At 36.1% G+C, this 27,516-nt stretch overlaps 1 protein-coding gene across 2 annotated transcripts; it reads right to left on the bottom strand.

The window, feature by feature from the left end:
- Positions 1-612: 612 nt before the first annotated feature.
- Positions 613-25,276, bottom strand: TECTB (tectorin beta). 2 transcript variants are annotated; one of them, XM_074295600.1, is made up of 11 exons: positions 25,194-25,276; positions 24,870-25,086; positions 23,897-24,087; positions 22,332-22,474; positions 22,156-22,258; positions 12,152-12,255; positions 11,963-12,046; positions 8,579-8,741; positions 4,596-4,665; positions 3,949-3,981; positions 613-1,932 (listed from the first exon to the last, which is right to left on the bottom strand). In XM_074295600.1, exons 2-11 carry the CDS (start codon positions 25,000-25,002, stop codon positions 1,856-1,858), a joined length of 1,101 nt encoding a protein of 366 aa, XP_074151701.1. In that variant the 5' UTR covers positions 25,003-25,086; positions 25,194-25,276; the 3' UTR covers positions 613-1,855. The 2 variants fall into 2 exon arrangements, with proteins under 2 accessions (XP_074151701.1, XP_074151702.1); XM_074295601.1 differs by having other exon boundaries at positions 22,156-22,228; positions 25,194-25,270.
- Between the last annotated feature and the right edge of the window lie 2,240 nt (positions 25,277-27,516).

Here is a 27,516-nt window from a genome sequence, read left to right as displayed (position 1 = left end):
GTGTATACAAAATAAAAATACTTTTGGTGACAGCAGAAACAGTAGCTGGGGAATCAAGGACATCTTTGGAGGAGCCTGACCTACCCTATTCTCTGTTAATCTGTTGTTGTTTTAGCTGAAGTTATCATTGTTATCATCCCTCACCTGGGGATTTTGAATATCTATAAAATCCACATCTGATGCCCTGACTTTTTTTCTTCTATAAATTGTAAACTAAGGAAGAAAACATTTGTTTCTTTCTGTTCTTATCTATATTTTCTCTCTTTTATTTATGATATACCTCTAGGAAGTGATAGAAGAGCCTTTCTGAAAATCTTTTCTTTAATGTTCATATATATAGATGATTATAAAAAAGCAGCAACAAGTAGAATTCCAGTCACGTTATGAGTTCCAGTTGACTAGTCACTGTTTCCCTAGATATGATTCTTTACCTCTCCACACTTGGTAATCTGACAGTAAACAAGCCAGAAATTTATAGGTCACAATGGTGATTGTGGGCCTGTAATGCATTTGCAAGTTAAAAAAAAAAATTAAGGTAGGCTCTCATGGGTGTGCTGGAGAATTGGTTATCAAGAGTGAGGCTTCTAAGTCATAAACAGCACATACAAATTGTTTGTTTTAGGAATCTTTTTATTACATAGAACCAGGCAGACAGATATACAAGATTGTAAAATTTGATAATAAAATAAACCAGACTGAACATAGACATTGATTTGCTCTGCTGGTCAAAGATTTATATTCACAGGAATGTGAATATAAATTACTATTTACTAGCCAAGAGATTTCTGATTAGAATAAAATGCTTTTCTCCTGTAATTCCTTGTTACTAAAATGTAGAATTGCTATAGTTGATACTTCCCAAATGGGTTTGGACATTATGGTTTTATCGGAAGACTGGACTGCTTATATAGTTACTACAATAAACACCTACTGTTGAATCAGCAACTATTCATTTGTTTTTGGAGGGGTGTGTGTGTGTGTGTGTGTGTGTGTGTGTGTGTGTGTGTGTGTATGTGTGTGTGTGTGTGTTTGTGTGTGTGTATATGTGTGTATGTGGGTATGTGTAACTTGTGTAGTTTGGAGTTTCAGATTTTGAAAATAAGCTGGGACATGTTAAAAGAATTTTGTATGCATGTGTGCAGTAAGCATTCCTATTCTCATTTCAATCAGATCAGCAAATAAGTATCGAGTGCCACTATGCTAGGTATTATATTATGGTGTAATAAAAAAAAAATGCTATTATTTATGGGGCTTGAAGTCTCTTCAAGTCATCAGAGACCTCAAATTTATTTTGTGACAAAACTGAGAAAAATCTGAGGATCCCTAGTTTTCCCCTTGGTGCTCACTAGCTTTTATACCTTGTTGTCACACATTTATTTCAGGAGTGGGAAGTCTAAGCCTGACAGTACTGCATAGACAGAATTATGCTTATCCAAAGAGCTGACCTTTCTTAGGTATCCTACACTAGGATTGGCTCAAAATGAATGGCCCTCAACTCCCCCTTCTAAAAGGTCAGCTTTGTTTGGCCAATGCACTGTTATCTCTAACAGTTTTCAAAGCACTGCACTTCAGTCCTTGACTTTTAAATTTGGAAGGGAAAATAAAGCCTCTCCCAATTAAAGGAAGAGGAACTGAATGAATAGGAAAGTCCCTTTCTAACTTAAGAAATAGCAACAGACAGAAATTGGGGAACAGCAATTAAACAAAGAAAACCCCCTCAAATTTGGGAAATTTAGAAAAAAGACTAAAACAAAAACTTGCCCATTTTATTCACTTTCCTGATAAAAGAATTTTTGTTGTTTTTTTTGTAGCAAAAACGAACATGAATTTGTCATCAGCAAAGGGTGATGCTGGGTCAAGGAACCACAGATGCTGTGTGGTCTCCTATCATGGCACAGAAGCCAAGCATGAAGAGCAGGTGATAGAAAATCTCTGCAAAACAACCATAGAGAAATGTTTAGAACCCCTGAGACAAGGACAAACAGGAACTAGAATTAAAAGTCCCTTATTTGGTGTCAACTTCTGACTTTAAGTGAAATGTAAACAGTTCTTAACACAGTGAGTGTTCTGAGAATAAGGCTTTTGGCAGCTGAAACTTCCTCCTAGAAACTGCTCAGAATCACCTCAGTCTCCAACTCCTCTCCTTTATTCCCCCCCCCCTCCACTTCTTGAAGCCTGAGCCATACCTGGATAGAGAGCCTTAGAGATCATTAGGATCAACTTTCTCATTTTTACAGGGGGAACTGAGACCTAGGGAAGGGAAGGGGCTGGCTTAATTGATGCAACAAAGCAAAGTGATGGCAGTCAGCTAATGGTGGACATCTAAGTGTGGTCTGAAGGAGATTTTGATAAAATCTAATAAACTGGGATTTTGTTTTTCTTTTAAAAAACTGCATCTTATTAGAATTAGATACTGTTAGAGTTGGAACAGTCACTCACAGGTGATCATCTCTGCTTGAACACCTCCAGTGACAGAGAACAAGGCTGTTCATTCTATCTGGGTATAGCTCTTGTTAGAAGTTCTTGTTATGTCTGTCCCTGAGTAACTTCCCTACATCAGTATTCATTCTAATTCACTCTCTACAGCTATAAAGTCTCTTCCCTTTTCCATGTGATAGCACTGTTTGAGTGTTCTCTTCCTGGCTAAAAGTCCCTGAGTCCTATCAACTATTCTTTCTAAGACATTGAGAAAGTGAAAGGGTTAAAAACAAAAAAAGTGGAATACTCATATAGCAAACTAGCTATATGAGAATCCAAACTTACAAATCTTAAATCTTAAATAGGAACTGATTTTTTCTTTCAGTGAAGGATTCATTTGCTAGTAGGATATTTTAAGCAACCAGCTCCTCCGATATTTTAAAAATTGGATGGTTTTTATAAAAAAATCAATTTACATATAACTTCAGACATTGCAGCTCACAGAAATCAAACTAAAGCTGTATGTTAGGATATTCAAGGGGCTTTACAAGGGCAAACAGGAATTAGAATTAAAAGTCCCTTATTTGGTATCAACATCTGGGTTTTAGTGAAATGTAAACAATTCTTAATACAGTGTGTTCTGAGAATAAGGCTTTTGGCAGCTGAAACTTCCTCCTAGAAAATGCTCAGAAACATCTCAGTCCCCAACTCTTCCTCTCCTTTCCCCCCCCCTTCCTCTTCTTCCTACCTCCCTTTCTCTTTCTTTTCTTCTCTTTTCCCCCTCTCCCTCCTCTTAGCCTTCTCTCCCTTCTCTCCTTCCCCTTTCTCCTCCTCCTCTTTCATTTTTCTTCCTTTTCCCTCCTCCTCCTCTTCCTCCCTTTACCTCTCCTCCTTCTTCCCTTCATCCTTCTCCTCCTCACCTCCCCCTCCTTCCTCTCTTTCTTTCCTCCACCATCCTGCTTCCCTCTTCTCTTCCCCTTATTTTTTCTTCCCCACCTTCTTCTCTCCTTTCTTCCTATTGTGTTCTTTCTTCTCTTTTCTTCAGGCCTTCTCCCTCCTCTCTAATATCCTTCTTTCTTCTGCCTTTCTTTCCCTCTAGGTCCTAATGCAAATACCCTAGATCACCTCTCTCACCTTCCTTTTGGCTTCTGCTCTTTCCCACCCTGGTGATTACCCCTTTGCTTCCTCCTACTTTCCTGTTTCTCCCTGCCTTGCCTCTTTTCTTCAGAGACCTCCAATTTCTACTGCATCAGGGATGGGGAAAGTCTTGATTAAGTAGGTGATATGGACTGGGGAAAGAGATAAATTATCACACTTTACTTCTCCATCCCCACAACAGAAACATCTTTAATTTCATGTTAGAGGCATTTTTACAAAATGAAAATGAAAATTTATTAAAATTAATTTTTAAAGTAAATTAATTCTTAGTCTTGGAAGGCTTTGTTTTTAGTGCAAATCTAAGTGATTTAGGCTTCTTGCTCTTTACAAGCAAACAGAACCCCATTGCTTCAAGGTCTGGCACTTTCTTACCTGAGAAAGTATAATGACTGGAGAAGCCTCGGCCTATAGTAAGTGGAGAAAACACATTTGTAATCTTAAAAACCAAAACTTTCTAGAGGGGAGGTATCACAACATAATGTTGTAAGTAAAAGTAAAAGTGGTAGGCTATATTTTGTTTTAATTTTTAAAAAATGCACTTCGAACTATCAGGACTTTTACATCTTCCAGGGAATTTGTGTTTAGAGAACAGATATATCCTATAACTTAGATAGAACTTGAAGCCATTCATTCATCCATTCATTAAACAAACATTAAGTAAGCTCACATAGTATACAAAGCTCCAGGTTAAGAACTCAAGATAAAAGATGTCAGTAAGAAAAGTGTCAGATAAAAAGAGTCAGTAAAAAAACAATAACAACAATCCACCACTTTCTCATGATTGAGCTTGGTATGAAATGAGGGATTTCAAGCGATGCTACTAATCATTTACTAAAGTATCCATAAATGGGCTTATGGCTCAGCATAGTCAATTCACTTATATCAATTTGCTATCAGGGCTAACAGTAGGTAGAGGAAAAATTAGGTTCATCACCACAAATAGCTTTGCAAGTCCAAATGTTCCCACCTTTTGTGGATTCAGACATGGCCTCCCCAAAGATGAATCCAGAAGTACTTACTACGAATAGAAAATTCCACAACTAACACTCCTCCTGTCTCTTCATGAAAGCGCTTTCTTTTGTCACAGGTCTGAATGGAAAATGGAGTGGGAGAGAAGGAGGAGGAAGAGAAGAGAAGGAGGAAAAGTGGGAGGGAAGAAGAGGAAAAAACAAGAAAGGAGAGAAAAGAGGAAAGATCTTAAAATTATGAATACAAATTTATAGAAATATTCATTATATATTTATTTAAAAACTAAATTATTAAAATAAAAACTTTATTTACTAAGCTTTTTTTAAACTTAGAAGTTTTTTTTCATTTAATGACATGACAGAAAGTAGACTGTCTTTCCATACTTCCTTGATAGTAGCAAATATAACTCAATATTATTTAATAAGCATTTACCATGTAATATTCTGACAGATGCTGTGCTAAGAATACAAAAACAAATGTGAAAACAGGTGCTTACAATTCCATGTTTTAATATCAAGGGATAAAAGGTGCAGTTCCACAAATCTAGTGTTTTACTTATGCTGTGAAGAGTGAAACATCTGAGCTTATTGATAGGGGCATATAGGAGGAAGGGAAGAACAAGCAGAACAAAACATGCATTCTTTTAATTTAGACTAAACATTTTAAAAACATATAATCCCATTATAAGGCAATCTACAAATAAGAAGATTCTTCAGTTCAATAACAGGAAGAGAAGCAATATGAGGGAATCCACAAAGTTACAACTATGTAATAGTATTAGGACACTTAAATTTAAAATATGGCAAATATCAATAGATATGCCTCACAAAAAAACTCTTTGAGAGGAATGCAATATTTTGAAGGTGTGTAAAACCAATAGAAGAACTGATCTAATCCAATACCCACCTTTTATGGGTGAGGAAACTGAGATTTATAAAGGTGAAGTTTTGACCTGTCCAAGGTCATATATGTAGTAAGGGATTCAAATCCAGATTCTAGACTTCAAAACCTGTTCACATGAAATATTCAATATTTCTGACACGTGAGGAAAGTCATTCTCACATTATGAAGAGTTAAAAAGAAGCATTCAGGACATTCTTGAGACTTCTTGAAGAGTTAATAAGGTACAACTTTGAGAAAAAAGCCTAGTTATTGCTTTCTCTGCACATGTCAGAGCAGTGGCTCTTTAAACCTTTGCATCTCAGAACTCTTTTACACTCTTTTAAAAAAATATTCATTTATTTTGAGAGGCAATTGGGGTTAAGTGACTTGCCCAGAGTCACACAGCTAGTAAATGTTAAGTGTCTGAGGCCAAATTTGAACTCAGGTCCTCCTGACTTCTGGGTGTTCAATCCAGTGCACCATCTACCTGCCTCTAGCCCTTTATATTCTTAACAATTACTGAGGATCCCAAATAGCTTTTGTTTTTATGGACTTTGTGTATTGATATTTTCAGTAGTAGAAATTAAAAGTGATAAAATTTAAAAATATCTGTAGTTTATTTTAAAAGAATAAACCTATTATATCTTATTCTTACATTTTTAAAAATAAAAATAACCATATTTTCCAAATCAAGTAAAGTGAGAAGGCATGCTTTCATGTTTTTGAAAAACTATTGTTTAAGTTAATATAAGACAGCTGGATTCTCATATCTACTTCTTCATTAAATCTGCTATGAAACATTGTTTTGGTTTAAACCTGGCTTCACAAAGGTATGCAGTTGAAAAATGGAGGACATTTTAATCTTTATATTATTATGAAAATTGTTTTGACCTGAAGGATCCCATGAAAGGGTTTCCAGGGGCCCAAGGATTTATGGTCCAAACTTTGAGAACTATTTCATTACACTTTCAAGCAACGATTGTGGAATTAATGGCTTTTAAAATGACCATTTACCAAATCAAATTGAGATTTATAGAAGAGTATTTTATTTTTGTAGTTTAATATTTAACCCTTTCCACCCATTGAAAAGCAAGTTTAGCTATTATGCTCTTAGCTGTTGATATTGTCTATAAGCCAACAGTGAGTATGGAGAGTCACAGCAGTAGAAAGAGAGAAAGAAAATCATTGGGGAAATGAAATAAAAAAGAGAGAGGAAAGCAATGTTTTCATTAAAATTTAAAAATCATACAGTTATCACCCTAACTTAATATGTTCCAGCAAGTCTTCTGGGGACAGGAAGAAAAGTTTATGCCCACTATGACCTTGATCTTAATAGCTCTTGAAGAGCATGCTTGTAAAATATGCCCTTGGTTAATTTTCCCTTCCAAGTAAATCAGCCAAGATAACAGCCTGGAGCTTCACATTCTATTTTTTGATGGAATGAGTGCAAAGAAGGTCACAGGAGAAATGACTTTCAGTCACTTAAGTTCTTTGGTTATCAACAAGCTGTCAAAAAACCACCAACTGAAGTCTACAGAAACTTCCTTAAGGAAGAAGGAGAGAAATTGAGACATCCAATGTGACTGATTCCTTAGCAAGATCTCCAAACACAGAATGTCCCCAAAATCTTAGTACATAAATTTAATAACTTAAAACTACCCTAAGATTTTTTGAGATATTTTGTGTGAATTCAAAGCAGTATATCCAGCTAGCCATAGTGACATCTCTAAATAGTAAACTGTACTACATGATACTATATTATACTATATTACAACGTAGCCAGTTAATGTTTATTAAAGGCTTACTAGGTGCTAGGCACTGTACTAAGTACCAACAGATACAAAGAAAGGAAAAATATTCTCTGCTTTTAAGAATCTCATATTCTAATGGGGGAGATAACATGTAAACAACTAGGAAGATATAAAATATATAGATAACAGATGGAAGGCAATCTGAAAGGATTAGCAACTCTGGCAGCCAGGGAAGGTTTTATTTAGAAGGTGAGTCTTGAACCAAGTTTTGTACAAAGCCAGGGAGACTAGGAAGCAGAAGTGAGTGGCTAGAATATTCTAGACGTAGGGTCAGGCACTACAAAGGCATAGAAAGAGTGTTTTCTTCAAGGAACAGCAAATAGTCCAGTGTAGCTAGATCATAGAATATGGGGAGGAGAGCAAAGGAGAGTAATTTAAGGACATTAGTAGGCTAGAGAAAATCCAAAAGTCTGTAAATACAATGATAAAGAGCCTCAAAACCATGCCATATGAAAACTTTTAAGGAAACAGGTGTGTTTAGCCTGGAGAAGTGAATACAAAGAGGTATATGATAGCTATATTCAAGTATTTTAAGGGGTGTCATAAAAATTAGCAATCAGTTAATATACATTTATTAAGTTCTTACTATGTCCCAAGGACTATTCTAAAGAAAGGCAAAAAGTAGATCCTGTTCTAAAGGAACTCAATGTAATGGAATTGATAGATGAAAACAGCTATTTACAAACTATTCCCTATTTATCTATTTATGTGTATACACACATATATAATATGCTTATCTGTATGACGAATTGAACATAATCAATAGTTTTGCTTAATAACAGAAAGTAGAACTAATAGTAAGGGGTAGAAAATTGAAAAAAAGGGCACATTTAGATTTGTTATTTGGAAGTTCTTATTAAAATTAGAGCTATTCCAAAGAACAAAGAATTGCTTGAGAAGGTTATAGTTCCCTCTCATCAGAGGTCTTCAGTCAGAGGGTAGATGATGACTTTTCAGGTATGCAATAAAGGAAATTCTTGTTCATATACAAGTTGTACTAACTAGTCTCTGAGCTCCTTTCCAACTTTCAAATCATAAGTATTACTACAAGCACCATTACCATCACCATTATCAATCAGGAACCTAGAGCTCAGGTTTAACTGGTTAACAAGATATTGCTAATGACAGATCCAGGACTAGAATTTCGATTTCCTGACCCCTAACCCACTGTTCTTTCTTCTTGTAGGAATTTCTATTGGTCTATAACAGCATTCCATTTTAAATCCTCCCAGGTTAAAAATAAAGACCTTCAAATATTGAACTCTCCCCAAGTTGGCATCTGACTGTGTAATGCTAGCAAGTTGAGCTGCTCTCTGAAGACTAGTGGAAGACTGACTTACCACTGGGCAGGAGAACTTTTCACTGTCACAGATGAATGTCTCACAGTGTAGCCAAACCTTGGAGAGTTTGGGCACATTCTGGAAGCGGAAAGCATTGAACTGAAAAGTTGCTCTGTGATCCTTGCCATTTTCATGAACCAGAACAGTTTCATCAGTAGGGCATCTGAAAACACAATGAGAAGCACAAACCAAAGAACCTCTATCTACCTGATCTTTACTTTGGTCTCCTAAGGTGATATAGATATGACTAAGTAGAATGGAGGACACTCCTTTGAGTCCACAGTATAATGGTCCATGCAGATAACCAGGGTAATGCTGGATTAAGAGCAAGTTCACAACAGCAGTGGCCCTTTAAAGGTGCTTTCCACAAACCCCTTAGTCCAATCAACCAGTCATACCAACATTCAAGAGGTTTTGGTTGAGGTCAGTTTTCCAATGAAGTTCAAGATCTACAGGATTTGTTTTCTCCCTTCCCCCCAATTGCATCCATAATTTTTGTCTTTTGGTAGCAGGACTAGGTAGCTAAACTCAGTATTATCTCTTTAAAAAAAAAGGATTTTTTTTTTTTATGTGACCTTTATTTCCAAACATTCCCTTGGATAAGGGAAAAATAATTGAATCCTGAAAACTAACCCACATGTCAATTAGATCAGATAGCATTATACAGTTTTTCATATATATAGTTAAAATCAATTTCTCACTCTCTTCTCTCTGTCTCTTCTTCTCCCCAGTCTCTCTCTCTCTGTCTTCTATTTTCTCATGTTCTTTTTCTTTTAATTTCTTTCTTTCTCACTTTTCCTCCTTTTAGACACACACATATAAACTTACATACATACATATATTATATATGGTGAAGGAAATCTCATCTCATTGGCATAAGGAATTCCTAAAGGAAACTTTCTTTACCATAACAGTAGTCCTGAACCAGTCTTGGAGATAGGTGTGGGACATTAAGAAGTTAAATAACTTGCCTAATGAATAAGAGGAATAAACTGAACCCCAGGCACTCTAGAAGGTACATTACACTTCCTAAGTGATCTTAGGAGAACTGTTTCCCTCCTCTGGATTTCATTATCCTCTTCTTTAAGGTAAAGGGGCTTGAACTAGATGAATAAATAGATAAGGTCCTTTCTAATTCTGACATTTTATGCCAAGTTTATGAACATGAGACAGTGGCCAGAAACCCATCTTTTTTTAGATTTAGAGGCAGAGGGTTGAATCCCAGCTCTACCATTATCTATGTGACCTTGGACAAACTTTGGGTCTTAGACTCTTTGAACTGAAAGAGGTGAGGTAGTAGACCTCTAATGCCCCCTTCATAAATCTATGATCCTATAATCCAAAGGGCAATGATACAGGAAACTTTAGTTCATCAGGTCCAGATCCAAGTGGGAGAAATAAGAAATAGAAAGTTGAAAATTCCATGCTGAGAGCCAACCCTTGGCAAGAAGGGGAGGGGAAGGGTGTGTTTCAATTCTAATTCAAGGTTCTTCTATTGGTTCCTCTATTTGTGTCAGCTTCAGACTAGCAATGGAGTCATGGACACTTTTTTTAAGTTGTGAAATTCAACTCCCTGTTGGTTAGTAAACCTGAGATCCTTAGTTGAAACTAAGCAGGTCCTTAAAATAGCTCACTAAAATGAGTTCCCTCATGTCATGTAATGACTTTAGCTGGTGGAAAAAAACCAGACCCGGGGGCAGGGAAGAAGCATGAGGAATAGTGCAATGATGGATGAGTAGGCATGATTATCATGTTTAGATCATTCAGCCCAAGTTCCTTTTGGCACTTTGAATTCCTGGCACAGGGCCCCTTGGAGAAAAATAGGTCCAGGCAATGTTGGAATCCATCTGCCCCCAACCCCCAAAGACTTATAACAGTGTTTTAGTGTAAGTGTTTCTGCCTTAGGGGCATATGTGAGTGTCACCTGAATATTGCAAAATAAATCATATTAGGTGAATTTGTGTGTAAAGAGAAATTTCTAATGTTTTGAATTCTCCACTCTCTCCAGGAGTCTTGAAAATCAATCTTTCTTCCTGATCAAAGTGGAAGAAATAATATTTGGGAAATTCTGGAGATACATTTTCTAACTTTGATTCCTGTTGTTTTGTGATGAGTTCCCAGCATCAGTATTTTCATAACATTGACAATGCATTGCTAAATTTCCTGTGCATTGTAGAGATTTATCTCAAGGATGGAACTTGTAAGATATACACAATGTTGAAGACTTGGATTACGGGAACAATAAGGAACAATAATTTGAGGAAGGATAAGTGAATGTGCATTAAATAATAAAGCATTAAATATTATGATTCATTGTGTAAAACAGCAAAATTGCAATCATAAGAGAATAAGAGGTTTGAAGTTATTATCAATTCATACTAGCCAAGAATTCATTCGGGGATACTCTGAGTCATTTGATTGGTATAATTTTCTCTAAAACATAAAGAATTCATCATCAATAAGGATAAAACAGCTATCAAAATTGCTCCTTAAATCTTGCCACCCCCAAAAGGAAGAGAATCTTTCTGGATTGTTCAGATATAACCCAACACCTCCCATTCTGCTGAAAATTTTATGGCTGCTCTAACCAACCAGTTATCCAAAATATCTTATCTGTCTATGACATCCTTCACTCTGATAATAATTGATGTCAGCACTTAACTGACTTCAGTTTTACAAGTTAATAGTTTTACTTTATTTTTTGGTGAGTTTTGTAATGTAATGTACCCATGAGTACATGAAAAGATCACTGATTCTGAAGTCAGAGGCCTGAGCACATAGTCTACATCTGATCATTACTACCTGTGTTACCTTGGATCAGTAACTTAGATAACCTTTCCTAGAACTCAGTTTCTACATCTACAAAATGAGTGGATTGGAATCTGTGGCCTCTAAGATTTCTTGTAGCTCCAGAGCTGTAATCCTCTATTTCTTTTCTTTTCTTTTTATTATTATGGCTTTTTATTGACAGAACTTATGCATGGATAATTTTTCAACATTGACTCTTTCAAGCATTTCTGTTCTAACTTTTCCCTTCCTTCCCTCCACCCCCTCCCCTAGATGGCAGGCAGTTTCATACAAGTTAAACATGTTAAACATGTTAAAGTATATCTTAAATACAATATATGTATGCAGATCCGTACAGTTCTCTTGTTGCACAAGAAAAATCAATCCTCTCTTTCTAAATGGATAATTGATTCAGGTGAAAAATGATTAGACATTTCCTTTAAAAGAGGAGTTCCACTTTAGCTGTTGCCTTGAATGCCACAGCTAAGGTGCTTAAAAGCTCTTCTTCCCCACACCTCCCAAAGCATGAAACCCAACCAACCTGAAAGAGAATCCAGGCCTCATTCTATAGCCCTGACCCATGAGAAGGGTACATACCCTTTCCCTATTAGCTGCCATTGCATGGGATACATGAAGTCTGCTGAAGGTGTGGCCCAGCAACTGTTCAGGACGACCTTAAACCTGAAAGGAAAACAAAGGACCATTGAAACAGAAGTTCTTTTGCTCTGACATGGCTATAAACAGCTTTCTTTTTCAATCTAAATTTCAGTGGGTTGGTTCCCTTACCTAATACTTAACCCTTTGGCTTCCACACCTGCAAACAAATCTGATCCAATTTCTGAAGTTTCCAACACAAAAGGGGCTTCTTTTTTAGTGGAGAACTTGGCATTCTTTGGAAAGAAATATATAGTGAGTATTTGGACTGCCCAGTTGGGTCTCAGAGAAAAACTGTGCATGGGTCAGTTCAGGGAGCTGGGGAGTAGATGTGATGGAGGATTACAGTTACAGAGAAGTCAGTGGAATGATAAGGGTCTCATTACTTTCAACGGGTGAGCTGGGTTATGAGGACAGGCAAGTTACCTACAACTATGTGGAGAATGTGATCTGGCTTGCAGGAGATAGATTAGGGAAGAATTTTAGAGGTCATCTAGTCCATTTCCTTTATTTTGCAGATAAGGGTTTGATTCATAGCATAAATTAAATTATTAGAAAATGAGGAAAGTCTTTTCCTTTGTTTGTGCCCTATAGAAACCTGCTCTTATTAATAAACTGTCTTTTTTATTAGATCTCTTTCTCTCATGGACCTTTCATTTACACATTTCAATCACAAAGACCAGGCTCCCTTTTGAAAACAACACATCCTTGGCCATCATCTCCAGGCCTAGATTTATGTTCCCTTTTGCCCCAAGTCAACTGGGCCAGAACAAGGAGTTGGTATGCTTCTTGTCCCTCAGTGCTATTTCTAGATCCTTCCCTTGCTATCATCATTTAGCAAGCTATTCTTCTATATAATCACCCAATTCATGCCCAGTATTATTTATCTATAAATCCTCCCTTCTGAAGGAAATTAGTGACTGTACAGCCCTGAAACTCTCTATTTCAATGTCAGCCCTTGTATTCAGAGGCTTTAATTTTCTTATTGGTCTCCTCTTAAACACCCTTGTTTCCCATTTCAGCATCACCATTACTCCTCAGTCATATACAGGAATGGTTATCCTTTGGATCTCATTGTTGACTATAAGTGTTCTTCATAGCCAATAATTTTGGAATTGCTCTATCTGACCACTGCTTTTTATTCTCCAATTTCAGTGTCTTAGCTCTGCCAAGTCTATTTGTTGTCCTTATCATAACCTCCAATTATTTTACCCCTTCATTCTTTTACAGCCCATTACTAATATTGGCTTCACTTTAGTCCCTTTGATATCTTGACTCTAAGTTAGTTAGTTTAACTTCATTCTATTCTCTATATTTGAATCCTTCTTTACCTCTTGTCCCTTGAATGCTGTTTTGTTTTATGTCTCAATGTTGGCTTACTCCCATTAGGCACCTCCTTCCTTTCCACTCTTATAATACATTAAAGAAAGTCACATAACTAACTAGGTCCACTACAGTACTGAGTCCCCACTTCTATAGTTAATACTTTGACTCTTCTCTTTCTATTACACTTCCCACAGAATGGTCCAAACTTTCTTTTATTCCTTAATTATGTATATCATACTTTGCCAAGATCCTAGCTGATGCTTTCCACATCATCCTTTATAGAAGAAATTGATGGTATACTTCTCTTTTTTTCACTCTTCTTCTTACTTCTAAACCTCAAATTTTCTTAATATCACATTATCTATTTTTCCTTGTTTTGTTCCAGTGTCTGATGAAGAAATGACCCTTTCCTTGTCATGGGAAGCTCTTCTACTTGTGCCTCTGAACCCATCCTCTAAAGTCTCTTCCTTGAGTTTGATCATTCAATAATTTCTGCCATCTCTCTAATTTTCAATCTCTGTTATTAGCTTCTTCTCCTCCTATTCAAGTGTCTAGATTTGTTGTTGCTATTCAATCATTTTACTCATATCTGAATGTTCATGACCCTACTTAGGTTTTTTTTTTTTTTTTTTTTGGGCAAAGATATTGAAATGGTTTGCCATTTTCTTCTCCATTTCATTTTACAAATGAGGAAGTAAGGCTAAATAAGTAAGAGATTTGTCCAGTCACATAGCTGATAAGGGTCTGAGGTCAGATTTGAACTCAAGAAGCCTTACTGACTCCTAGAACTCTATTTGTTGCACCACCTAGTTGTCCAGGTCTAGACATGCCCATGTTATACTTAAGCCAAAACGGAAACCAAAACTTTCACTTTGTTCTACTATCTTCTCAGGCTATACTTTTGCATTTCTCTTCTTTTGCAAAGACAAAATGAGGGAGAAAAAAAAAAACCTCATCTAACTCTTTGGCTCAACTTTCTCACCTCTTACTTCTTAACCCTTTAATACAGTTCATGATCCTATTATTTGACTGTAACTCCTTTCTGTGAGGATCATCAATGATCTCTTTATTGCTAAAGAATGGTCTATTTTTAATCCTCGTCTTTTTGACCTTTGTACAGAGTTTGATAATATCAATTATTCCTTTTCATCCTCTTTTAAGATATTCTCTCTTTTTGAGTTTTTCATGATATTGCTGTCTCCCAATTCTCCTCCAACCTTCTATTTGATTGATTCTTCTTCATCTCCTTTGCATGGATATCCCACTGGGTTTTTGACCTGGACTGTTTTTCCTTTTCTTTTGATGATCTCATCAATTCCCATGAGGATAATTATCACTTCTATAAAGATAACCCTCAAATCTACATACCTAATCTTCATCTTTCTCCTCAATGTTAATTCTATATCACTAACTTTCTTCTGAATGTCTCCACCTGAATGTCCTACAGACACAGTAAACAGCATATACCAAAAATGTAATTTTCTTTAACTTTTTTTTTGACAATTGATTATCAAAACAAAAAATCCTACAACCTTTCAGGAACTTAAGTTCTAAATCCTAGTACTAGGATTAATTCTTGACTCTTCATTTTCTGTGACCCCTCCTCATTTCCAATGCCAGTTGCCAATGCTCATCAATTTTACCCCCCCTCCCCCAACACTTTTCACACGTGTCTCCTCTCTTCACTAACAGTTCATCATTTCCTGCCTGGATTATTACAGTAGTCTCCTAATTGCTTATATGTAGGCTGGCCCCTTTTTAATTCAACTGTCAAACTTATCTTTCCTAAAGCCGAGATAAAACATTCAATCAATAAACATTTATTAAATACCTACTATGTACCAGCTACTGTGTGAGGCACTGGGAATGCAAAGACAAAAGGTAAGAGTCCCTGACTTCAAAGAGTTTTCAACTTATATATTTGACCACACCATTTCTTTGTTCCAAAATTTCTCTAACTCTCTATTCCTTTGAGGGAAAAAAATGGAATTTTTTTTTTTTTAAATTTGGCATTGAAAGTCCTGTATAATCTGAGTCCAGACTATCTTCCGCTCTGACTTCCTGAGTCAGACTATCTAGTCAGACTAGGCTGATCACATAATTCTTCATACACTCTACCTCACAGTCAAATATGCTTATTAGATAGTCTCTGTACAGAGTTTTCCATCTCCCTTCGTATGAAATGGTCTGTGCAACTGCTCATAGAGCTCCGATCAGGGCGTATTTTGAATTTGATGCTCACCCACATAGAATTGAGTATACTGAGAGTCCTGAGAGGGATAGGATAAAAGAAGTCCTAGGTTTAGGTCTAGTAGTGTGTTGGGTATGGGTAGTGGAGTTCAGATTGTTAGGGCAATGGAGAGAGCTAAAATGGGGGCGAGGATGAATATTACCTTGCATAGTAACTCCCATGTCCCTGTAGGCTATATCCACTTCTACTTCTTAGAATCCCTATGTCCCTTCAAGGTTCAGCTTCTCTTATTACTAAAAACCTCCCTCAATTCCACTATTTTTTAATGTTTACCTTTCTTCAATGAAAATAAACTTTGTCTTTTAAAATATGTTTTGTCTTTATTTATCTACATTAACTTTGTTTTTCTCTAGCAGAATATAAGTTTTTTGAGCACAGGGACTTTTCATTTTCATCTTTGTATCTCTAGTACCTGGAAGGAGTTCAATAAAATCTTGTTGAATTAAAGTACTCTGACTTTTGTTTCCTTTTGGTCCTATGGACTAAAATAATTTCTGAGATTGTTTCTCAGCTATTCTTTTGAGTCTGCAACTATTTCACTGAGTTCTTGCAAAGAGTAGTGATGCGGGACTGAAAATTTTCTTTACCTTTAACCCACTCAGAAACCCAAAGGTCCAATGGATCTTTCTATTTATTTCTGAGACAGATTTCAGACTGTGTTGGAAAGTTTATATGAGTTGTCTTATTCAATATACCCCCAACATTCTAATCTCTGGGTCCATCTAATTAGCACTATTTATTAACTGGTGATGAAATAGAAAAGATATCTTGGTCTAGAAAGATGGGGATTAAAAATCCAGGACTCAGATCTCATCTCTGTCTTGCCCTTCACTGTCAGCCTTCTTGAATAGATCACACTCAATGACTCCCTTACCACCTTGGAGTTAGGCTTCTAACATTACCATTTTATTGAGACTATTCTTTCTTAAGTCACCAATGACTTCCTAATAACCAAATGGAATAACTTCTCTCAGACTTCAGACTCCTTGATTTCTTTGAAAAAGCTAAAATCATGTATTATGCCCTCCTTCTCCCTCTCTTTATCCTTGGCTTCTGTTATGCCGTACTCCAGGTTTTCTCCTCTATCCTTCTAATAGCTTTTCCTATTACTCTTACTACTTCTTCCTTTCTTAGTCCATTTTAAGAGGCATTTCCTAAGGCTCTGTCTTCATCCTTCAATCTTTGTTCTTGTCTTAATTTTTCCCCTTGGTTATTAATTCAGTCCCACTGTGTCAACTATTCCTTCTATGTAGGAATGTACTTAATTCAGTCCCACTGTGTCAACTATTCCTTCTATGTAAGAATGTACACCCGAATGGAGTCACAAAGAGTGAGATGGCTGAAAATAACTGAACAACAATAAAATTCTCAAATGTTTTCTCCCCTCATACCTACTTGTTGAAACTTACCCATCATTTGAGGCTCAGTTCAAAATGTATGAATGACTTCTACATTTGTTTAGTTCCAACCATATTTCTGGATTCCAAAGCCCCATTGTTAATCTCTCTATTGTCCAGTGGAAAGGGCATAGAACTTATAGTCATCGAGATCACATTCCACCTCAGAAACTTTCTGTCTGTATAACCTTGCACAATACATTGAATAATATGAGGAGGTTCTGCTTTGCTCTAAGGTCCCTTCTTTCATGATTCTATATTCTTTCCTTCATTCTCTTTCCCCCTTCATTATATCCTATACTAAATCTACAGCCAGTTTAATCCACCAAGAGCACAGATGTAGTCAAGTCATTACCCTGTTAAGACTCATTTGAGGGGACAGCTAGATGGCACATTGAATAGAGTACCAGTCCTGAAGTTAGGAGGACCTGAATGCAAATCTGGACTCAGACACTTAGCACTAGCTTTGTGACCCTGGGCAAGTCACCAAACCCCAATTGCTATATACATACACACACATAGAGAAAAAAATAATTTGAGTCAAGTAAATTGTCAAATAAAATTCAATCTCCTTAGGCTCACATTCAAGGCCCTTCACAAATCTGGCCCTGATTTACCTTTCTAATCATATTACTTTATCATATTACGGAAGGATTGCTTTAAAAGTCCCCATTATTTTTACATACCCAGTGTTTATTTATATGAACACTCTCCTTGACATACTTGAATGACCATTAAATTAACATATTCAATTTGGGAATCAAACATAAAAGTAAAGACTTACTCCCTTTTAGAAAGGCCCATTTTCAAAAGTGATGAAAAGGAAGTGGCATGTGTAAGAATCAACATTGAGAGCTTATTCTTAGACATTTGATGTTAAGGTTAGTTATGTGAGAACAAAGGGTTTCACCTATAAAGTATTTCATTTGAATTATAGAGAAATTTTTTTTTACCTAAAGAGTACTAATGATAAGAACCAGTGAATTATTTTAAAGTTCTTAGAATGTTTTAATGAATTATGCTTATCATACCAACGATTAGGCTGAATAAAATTTGACTATCAACAAGAAGTCATTTTACTTCCTTAGAGACTAAGAAGCATAGCATTTTTAGCTTGAAAATTGAATGTTAGCATTTCAATAATAACCCTTTCAGTTTCCTCTGTCATGGACTCTTAACAGTATTATAAACTTAGTCCTTGCCTCCTTGGATGTTACACTCAGGAATCATACCATTCATAAACACTGGTGTATGTATTTTTAAAAGATTTTTAAAAAACCTAATATGGGTATAAACATTCTGTGCATTTAATTAACAAATTATTTGTAATGTATTTTTTTAGAAATCTTAAAATTGCCTTTGCACTGAAATATTTTTCATAGCTGTTTATATATCTCTTTTATGCATTCATTTGTTAACACACCATTTCTAAATTTTTAAATATGTTTTGAAAAATTTTTTAATTTTATGAGTTTTGGCCACTTTACATTTAAATTTTGCTGATAGTTGTGACTGAATGTTTAAAAATCTGATGAATGTGAAAATTTTCAGATTCAATTTCTTGCTTTCTCTTTCTCCTAAACTGTTACTGTTTCTGATGGTAGTAATTAACAGAAGACACATCACCAAATGGCAATTTGCTAAGTTTTTTCACCTTTATCCTTTGTAATTTCATCCTATCATTTTTTTTTCTCATTTCTATCTTTTAGCCTTAAATAAGAAAATTCTTGCTTGGTGATTGAATATGCTGGATTGCTGCTCGGCCTAATAACCAAAAGTTTACTACATCCTTTTACTCTTTCAATGAGAATCACTAAAGACTTTACAGAGTCTAAAGTGTGCTTTTTATGTGCTACTTACACTCCCAATTAAACATTTCTCTTTCTTCTTTTCCTTCCTCTGATCTATCCTTATATCATTCCTTAAAACTGGAGTGGGACAACTAGGTAGTGATAAAGTGCTGAGTTTGAAGTCAGGAAGACTTCTCTGTGAGTTCAAATCAGATCTCAGACACCTTTGTGTGACTCTGGGCAAGTCACTTAACTCTATTTGCCTCAGTTTTCTGATCTTTGCCAAGAAAATTCCAAATGGAGTCACAAAAAGTGAGACACAACTGAAGATGACTGAACAACAAAATTCTCAAATGTTTTCTTCCCACATACCTACTTACTGAAACTTACCCATCTTTCAAGTCTTAGCTTAAAGGTTTTGAATAAAGCCATAAGTGTTTATCAGTGCCCGAAGTGATGTCTCCCTTTGAACTCTAGCAATACTTTCTTCTTACCATTTTAAAGCCTTCACCTTTTGCCTTGTATTATAGGCATCTGCCTATCTGTACTTTCTCCCCCTATTAGAAAACAAATTCTATTATGTTGGAGACCTGCCTTATTAGTGTCTGTTTCTCTCTCAGTGGCTGACACAGAGCCTTCCACATGCTAGGTGTTCTATACGTGTTTGTTGAATAGAATGTTTTATGGAATAAAGTTGAATCTGAGCCCAGAATGATTATCAATTAGCTTTATATTTGGCCCTGTGACTTTAAGCATATTCTCTCTGCTTTGCTTTTCAAAGTGCATCCCCACTTGAGCAAAGCAGTATAGAAACTCTTTGAGGTTAGGAGATTATATATATATATATATATATATATATATATATATATATATATATATATATATATAAATTTTCTAATCCCTGATAACTAATATGGTACTTTGTCATTCTCATATAGAAATCCCAGATGAGGATACATCCAAGGTGAATTGGTACCTTCTCAACAACTTAGTGCTTCTCCTGGAGCACTAAGAGCTTATGTGACTAGCCCAAAGTCAACAGACAGGTTATATCAGAGGAAGAGGTCCTCTTGGCTCTGAATAGAGTTCTACAGCTTCTCTGCCTCACATATTGTAGGTTTTTAATAAATATTAATTGGGTTGGGTTTTGTCTTGTATTTCTACCTGTTTCTTGTGGGGCTAAAGATTATGAAGCAGCTTCCAAGAAATTTTCTATTTGGCTTAAGAATCTGGACAACTTTTGCTACAATTCCAAATTTAAAAGCTAGGGGAAGGAAATAGTCTATTGAAACCTGTCATTGATGCCTCAGGGAATCCAGAGCAATTTGTTGTTCAGTAGATTTCCTTGTTCAATTTAGGTCATGGTCCCTGACCTGCTAATTGGGTGGAAATATATGCAAGAATTGGTTGGTGCTTCAGCAACTCACAAGAATGCTCTCCAAGGAAGTGGAAGAAGCCAGCCCAGGCCCCAAACAGCAGATGATTGCCTGAATCAGACCCTGGAAACCAACCACAAACCTCATGGCTCTAGGGAATGCTAAATAGGCCCCCAAATGCAACAGCATCTAGTGGGAAAGTAGCAAAAGTTAGAACCCATTTAGCTCCTTTTGAGCTTAGATTTGGGTGAAATCCTCATCCCCACTCCCCTTTGGGGGAAGGCCTTTTTGAAACAACTTAATAAAACTGAACACATTGTGTGCCTCCCCCCCAAAAAAAAAAAAAAGCCTGACACAAGAACAGCAAGAACATGCCACCTGTATTCTTCACTTATGTTAAAATAGGATATGGTGAGATGCAGTAGACTGACCTGACTGAAAGGGAGGAAAAATTCTCTGAGAAGATTTCCTAATAACATTATCATTGTTTCCATTTAAACTCCTGCCAAGTAAGCAGATGATTCTGCATTTTGTTTTATTTTGTTTGATTAAAATAATCATTAAAAAATAAAAACAACTCCAGGAAAAAGTGGAAAGCTAATACAGATGGTTGCTCAGCCACTGTTCAGTGGCCACTTTGTACATTTATACACTGAATGCTTGGATTTCCTCCAGAGTCCACATGGATGAAGCATTTGTACCCTGCCACCTAGTCTTAGCATAATTTCAAAGCCTTGGAAGCTCACACTGTATGGACCAATTTTGCCTGCTTGCCAAGACAGGTTTAACAAGGTCATTTCTCTCAAGATTAGATGTGCTGTTAAGTAGGGACAGATTTCTGCAGAAGATGTGTCAAAAAGAAAGAGTACTGGATTGGGAGGCAAGAGTCATGCCTTCAGTTTCCTCATTTTCAAAATCCTAGTTTATACTACATGATTTCAAAAGTCCCTTTGACCATCAGGAATCAAATATAAAGCTAATTGAATCAGGTTATCTTCCTGGAGATGGCTTTCCTTAGTGAAGTATGTATGTGGTTGTATGTGCAAACACAAATGTACAAAAGTGTGCATCTATTTGTATATATGCGGTATGCCTGTTTACAAAATAGATTATAAAAAACAAATGATGGTAGAAGGGACCAGATAGCGGTTAATGATTTTGGACATGGTTTTTGAATGGGACTACTTTTTGACTCTGATTAGGAAGGTACCAATTGCATCTACAAGTAATTGAGGAGGGAGAAAACAAGTTAAAGGTTTTTTTGATAGTCTAAGTTTAAAAAATGTATGCAACATGGACAGCCACACATATGTGAATATGCACATACATGTTCACTCCTTCATGCTCTCTTTACTCTCATGCTAATTGATGGAATGTGTCTTAGCTCCTTGCTCTGAGCCCACTAATTTGAATAACATGTCATAAATAAGATCTGGCTTTCATATACAAAGTACTAAAGTCTAAAAAAATTGGAAAAAACTTTGGAATTAAGAGCAAAGAGAGTCAAAATCCAGGCCCACCTTTGCCATTAACCAACCATGTGACTTTAGGCAAGTCATAAAATTTCAGATTTAGTAGTTAGGAAGGAACTTATTGGTCATCCCATATAAATCCTTCATTTCACAAATGAATAAATTGAGGTACAGAGAATTAGGTGATTTTTCCAAAGTCATGCAATCAATAAGTGACAGATTTGGGATTTGAACCACTAACCTAATTTCAAATCCAATGCTCCTTCTTAAATTGGCAAAATAAAGGAATTGGATTAGACAACCCCCCAAATCTCTTTTGACTCCAATATTCAATGAATGTTGGGCTGCTGCTTAATTTAAAGTGATTTAAGGCTTGAAAGAATGTTGGAGTCTTAATCTTAACTAACAGGTGGGACATGTTGGGGTGAGGGGAAGAGGGAAAGGATAGATACATACAGGTCAGTCCAGGCATCTCTCATATTGATCACATTGTAACCGAAAAATAATAAGTTAAAAAAACTCACGGTATAGAAGTTCAGAGATAACTGGCTTTCAAAGGAGCCCATGCTCCCATTCTTGACATGTACTGTGGCCACTCTGGAAAGGGGAGAGAGTTTTGCATAAGGACTGAAACATGCAAGATTGGAAGGGGCTCCAGAGCACATGCATGCTGTATGTCCTTCTTGTCCAGAAGACTTACCTCTGATCAAAGGCAGCCTGGTTGACCAAGTAGGTTGAATGATACGTACAAGAAAAGGAGTAATTCACTGGTTGGCTCTTCACAATCACTGTGCTGTCATTGGACACAATGTGGCTGAAGAAATGGTAGATAGGGGGCTTGTACTAGAGCGAGAAAGTGGGAGAAACAAGGTCATGTTTCCTTGGTGCCCCTGGGAATGCTGCAGGAACGGTTGGGGAAATGAATGGAGAGTTTTGTACACAGTCTTTTAAATGGACAGAGCATTTGCAAGTGAAAAACCAAAGGCAAAAAGAATTCCCATCAGGCTCTGGAGTTTCCTATCACTTTCTTGATTTATAGAAGGAAGGTTTTGATTTTTATCAGTAATGTCTGGAGTAGTATGAGTCAAAATTCCTGGAGCAGTACCCTGATAGACTCTTTCCCAGAAATTAAGAATGGAAAATATTCCAAGGTCATGTTTCACATATAGCCCATTTGGCTCAGGTTCTTTCTCCAATACTAACTGACTTTCCCTTTTTGTAAGCTTTCTTGGTTCAGAACCCAGAGCTGTGATGTCCCATAGAGATGCTACAATGAAAGAACATTGTAAAATGTAAAGGGCTACATCAATATGAGCCAGAAAATAGTAGCAAATAATATTTTTATCATGTTATTATTGACAGTGTTTCCAGGAAGGCAATGCACCCTAGTAGGTAGAAAATTGGCCTTGGAGTCAGGGAGAGTCTCAATTTCTGTCTCTGGCACTTCTTAACTAGCTATGTGGCTCTAGGAAAGTCAGTAACCATCTGGGAGCCTAAACAACTTTCTAAGATCCTAAGTCAGAGATGGTTGTTAATTCACATTGGTGGAGGGGAATTCCTGTACTCATAAAAGCACAGTTCTTAGATAATTCCAGATTGCAGCACAAAACATTCTGACCTAATAAATCAGGAGTTTTTTAGTAATAAATAAAGCAGGAGTTCTTAACCTGGGATCTGTGAACCTGAAAAACAAATTTTTGATGACCTTGTTTCAATGCAATTGGTTTCCATTGTACTTTAATTTATGCATTTAAAAACCTTATTCTGAAGGGAAGTTCCTAGGCTTCTATAGAATGGCAAAAGGGTTCAAGACCCAGAACAATTCCCTGTAAAGAAATCTTTGTACATTTTATTTCTCTCAAATTGAACAGAGGACAAATCTTCTGACATTCAGGACAATTGAGTATATAGTCAACAAATAATTGACAAACACTTTTTAAATGCCTACTCTGTGCCAAGCACTGTGCTAATTGCTGGATTTTAAAATTGGAAAGAATTTTGCATTAGAGTTGGGAGATCTAAGCTGGTGCACCAATTTCACCTGATTTTAGATAAATGATTTCATGTCTGAGTCTCAGTTTCTTCTGTTCAATTAAGAAATTGAATTAAATAATCCCTTTTAAGTCTGTGATTCTATGCCTATGGTCCAGAATTTTGTGAAGATTTATTTGTCAAATTATTTTCAATAACTATAAAATCTTATCTTGTTTGGCAAAAAAAATATTGTGCTCTTCTCCACTGACTCAGACTGTGAACTGGCCTTACCTCAGATTGAGTTCCACAATAGGACTTGTTTTTAGGTGACAGGTCAGGGATTATGAACTGGTAGTAACCTGCCTCATGGATTCCATTGTAACAAACTCCTCCAAGAGCCAGCTGGTGCACTTCCCATCCATAGGGACACTCTGGTATTTTTGTGATGATGGTTTTAGGATAACAAAATACAAGAATAACATCTAGAAAGAAATGCATACATAGTTTAAAATGACAGTTGTGTTTTGATTTCACTGAAGATGCAGACAATTTGAAATAAGAAAAAGAGAAAAGATTGTTAAATGCAACAGATAAGAATTAAATAACAAAAGAAATAAAACCCAAAGAGGAGAATGTAGAAGATATGACAAAATCAATTTTTAAAAGTAGTTGAAAATTCACTTAATTGGGAATCAGGAAATCTGGATTCTAGTCTTGACTTTGCCATCAATTTCCTCTTTGACCTTGAGCAAATCATTCTGTTTGGGCCTCATTTTCCCTATCTGTAAAATGAAGGGATTAGGTGAAATGATTTTCAAGTCCCTTTTCAAATGTAAAGGCTGTATGATTTTAAAATTCTTGACAAAAGTCTTATGCATATTTTCCTATTTAAAAAAAAAAATGTTAGTATCTGCCTTGTTTATATCTGGGGGATTTAGAAGCAGGCCTATGAAGTGTAACTATATTAAGTTAGGGACAAAGGTGACAGAATAGCATTTTGGATAGCTTTTCCTCTAAGGGAAACATCTAGTGGAAAGAGCTAGGCTTGGAGATTCAAGACTGTTTTGGTTACTTAGTAATGGTGTGACTATAGACTAGTCACTCAATCTCACTGTATCTGTTTTCTTATCTTTAGAACAGGGATCATAATATTTTTACTCTCCACCTTAGTGGTTACTATGAGAAAAGAACTTTGTAAAATTAAAAAAGCAATAGCATCATGAATTAGTATTTTTATGATAATTTTTATTCAAATACTCCATACCTGCTTTATTTGGGGTACATGGCCCTGCCAATGTCTCAGTTAAGATGGCCAGCAGGACAAATATCCTTATCACCATCTCTTCTCTGGATGTGGACACTGCTGGGCAGCCAGACAAAGAAAGCAGGACTGTCATAATCCTATAATGGCCCAGGGCATTATCATTCTGGGGTTGGAATGAAGATTTTCAGTTAAGGGGAAGCACAAAGTATACCCCAATCTGCATAGGAAAAAAAAAAATATATCCTAAGGGAGATTCAGGTGTAATGCCCCCATGTCTCTATCATTCCTGAAAGATATACAACATACCAAAGATAGTAATCATACCAAAAATCAGTGACAGGAGCTGCTGTTCAGATGCTGTCCTGCTGTTTCATTCAGCCCACCTTGGATGGACTCTGTATGTCGCTTTCTTAACTCCTGTTTCCCCCCCAGCTCACTGACTCCACTCCACTTTATATAGGCTGGTGTTGTAAAAAGAAACCCTCATCCAGATAAGTCACAATGAACAAGTGTAAGCCAGAGTGGAGGGAACTCCAAGGGGACCATGTGCAACAATAAGACAGGGAGTTCCATTACTGCCCGTCAAAAATGGATTTTTCCCTTTCATGTTATTTTTCATGGTTATACTTGCTATTTTCTTAAATAATAAGTATTTTTCTCCCACCCTAGAATGTGAAAATCTATTTTCAATTTTTAAGAGAAACTATACTTCTACACTCTTGCCAAGAAAACCTCAAATAGGGTCATGAAGAGTTGGACATGATTAAAAATGACTGAACAACAACAGCAATGATATTACTATGCACATTGTTACTCATTTCTGGTTTATGAAAAAAAAAATTGTGTGATTTTGTTGTCCTTGCCCTGACAAATTATTGGAAGGGATCACTTACTATATTCTCTAAAATTTGAACTCAAAGGAAAATTTCAATATTATTAAATTTAATTTTCAAAAATATAGGTTGGCGACTTCCATGTTTAAATATTTTTTAGTTATGACTGGCTCTTTGTTACTCTATTTGGGTTTTTCTTGGTAGAGATACTGGAGTGTTTTGCTATTTCTCTCTCCAGCTCATTTTACACATAAGGAACTGAGGCATACAGGGTTAAATGACTTGTCTAGGGTCACACAGCTAGCAAATATCTAAGGTTGGATCTGACCTCATGAAGACAAGTTTTCCTGAATCCAAGCCACCTAGAGGTAACATTATCTTATTTACTTATTATAGCTGGAAAAGACTTTAAAAGATAATTTCATTAATTCCTTTACTATCATTCAATGCTACATTAAAAAAAACAAAACAAACAAAAAAAAAAAGATGAAATCTCTATCCAGTCAAATCATCAAATCACAATGTTAGAATTATTAGCACAATGGTATAGGGAATGAACCTTGGATTTGGAGTCAGGAGTCATTGTTGAATGGTCATTTTTCAGTCATGTTCAATTCTTTGTGACCTCATTTGGAGTTTTCTTGGTAAAAATACTAGAGTGGTTTGACATTTTCTTCTCTCATTCAGTCCTCAGATAAGGAAACCGAGGCACACAGATTTAAGTGACTTGCCCAGGGTTACACAGCTAATGTCTGAGTCTGAATCTGAACTCAGGAAGATGAGTCTTTCTGACTTCTATGACCCACAAATGTGACAATGAAAAGTAACTGCTTTGTTCTCAAGAATTCCACTTGAGAAGTAGTATACTTCAGATAGCTGAAGTGCCATAGCCTGGGAATCTGAACATTTGGGTTCACATCCCTACTCTGCTACCTATCTTTCAGAGTCATGGTTTATTAAAAAAGGAATTTGGACTGTTCTAAGATCTTTTCTATATGCTGTGGTTTTAGGCAGAGTGGAGAGAGCACTGGACCTGGCATTAGGAAAACCTATATTCAAATCGTGCTTCAGACACTTACTTGTGTGACCTGGGAAGTCAACTTAATTTCTGCTGGCTTCAGTTTCCTCATCTGTAAAATGGAGATAATAATGCACAACCTACTTCCTATGGTTGTGAAGATAAAATAAAAAGTGTGTAAAAATGCTTTGCAAGCCTTACAACATATAAATACTAGTTATTATTATTATTATGTATCTGCCACATTAGGCTCTATGAGGAATTTAATAGCTAATTATTTATGTATGTATGCATATAGCTATATATTATTTATTATGTGCCAAGCTTTACAATTATCATCTCATTTGATCTTTACAACAACCCTGAGAGGTACTTTTATTATCCCTATTTTACAGATGTATAAACTAAGGCAAACAGAGATTAAATGACTTACTGCAGGTTATAGAGCTAGTAAAATTTTGAGGCCCTATTTGAACTTTGTTTTTTTCTGATTCCACACTTGGCATTCTAACCATTGTGCCAGTTAACTTTCTTCTATAGATAAGAATAAATGTAAGATCTCTTCTTTTTTTTTTTTTTTTTTTTTTTTTTTTTTTTTTTTTTTTTTTGGTAGCCTACAATCTAAAAAGGGAAATTAAAACAGACAAGTAAAGAAATTATTGGGGCCAGTTGGATGGCACAATATGTAGAGCATTGGACCTGACACCAGAAATTCCTGAGTTCAAATCCAGCCTCAGACATTTAGTAACTGTGTGACCCTGAGTAATTCATTTAACCTATTTGCCTCAGTTTCCTC

The sequence above is a fragment of the Sminthopsis crassicaudata genome, chromosome 2 (genome assembly GCF_048593235.1).
Source record: "Sminthopsis crassicaudata isolate SCR6 chromosome 2, ASM4859323v1, whole genome shotgun sequence".
In the NCBI taxonomy this organism is placed as follows: domain Eukaryota; kingdom Metazoa; phylum Chordata; class Mammalia; order Dasyuromorphia; family Dasyuridae; genus Sminthopsis; species Sminthopsis crassicaudata.
This window is presented reverse-complemented; position numbering and strand designations above follow the sequence as displayed.

Excerpts from the sequence above, each read along its gene's own strand:
- TECTB (XM_074295600.1), bottom strand. The coding sequence starts at position 25,002 with ATGACAGTCCTGCTTTCTTTGTCTGGCTGCCCAGCAGTGTCCACATCC. Across the intron at positions 24,088-24,869 it reads ATGTACCCCAAATAAAGCAG|ATGTTATTCTTGTATTTTGT; the intron begins GTATGGAGTATT and ends ATTTCTTTCTAG. Across the intron at positions 22,475-23,896 it reads ATTGTGGAACTCAATCTGAG|TACAAGCCCCCTATCTACCA; the intron begins GTAAGGCCAGTT and ends TTCTCGCTCTAG.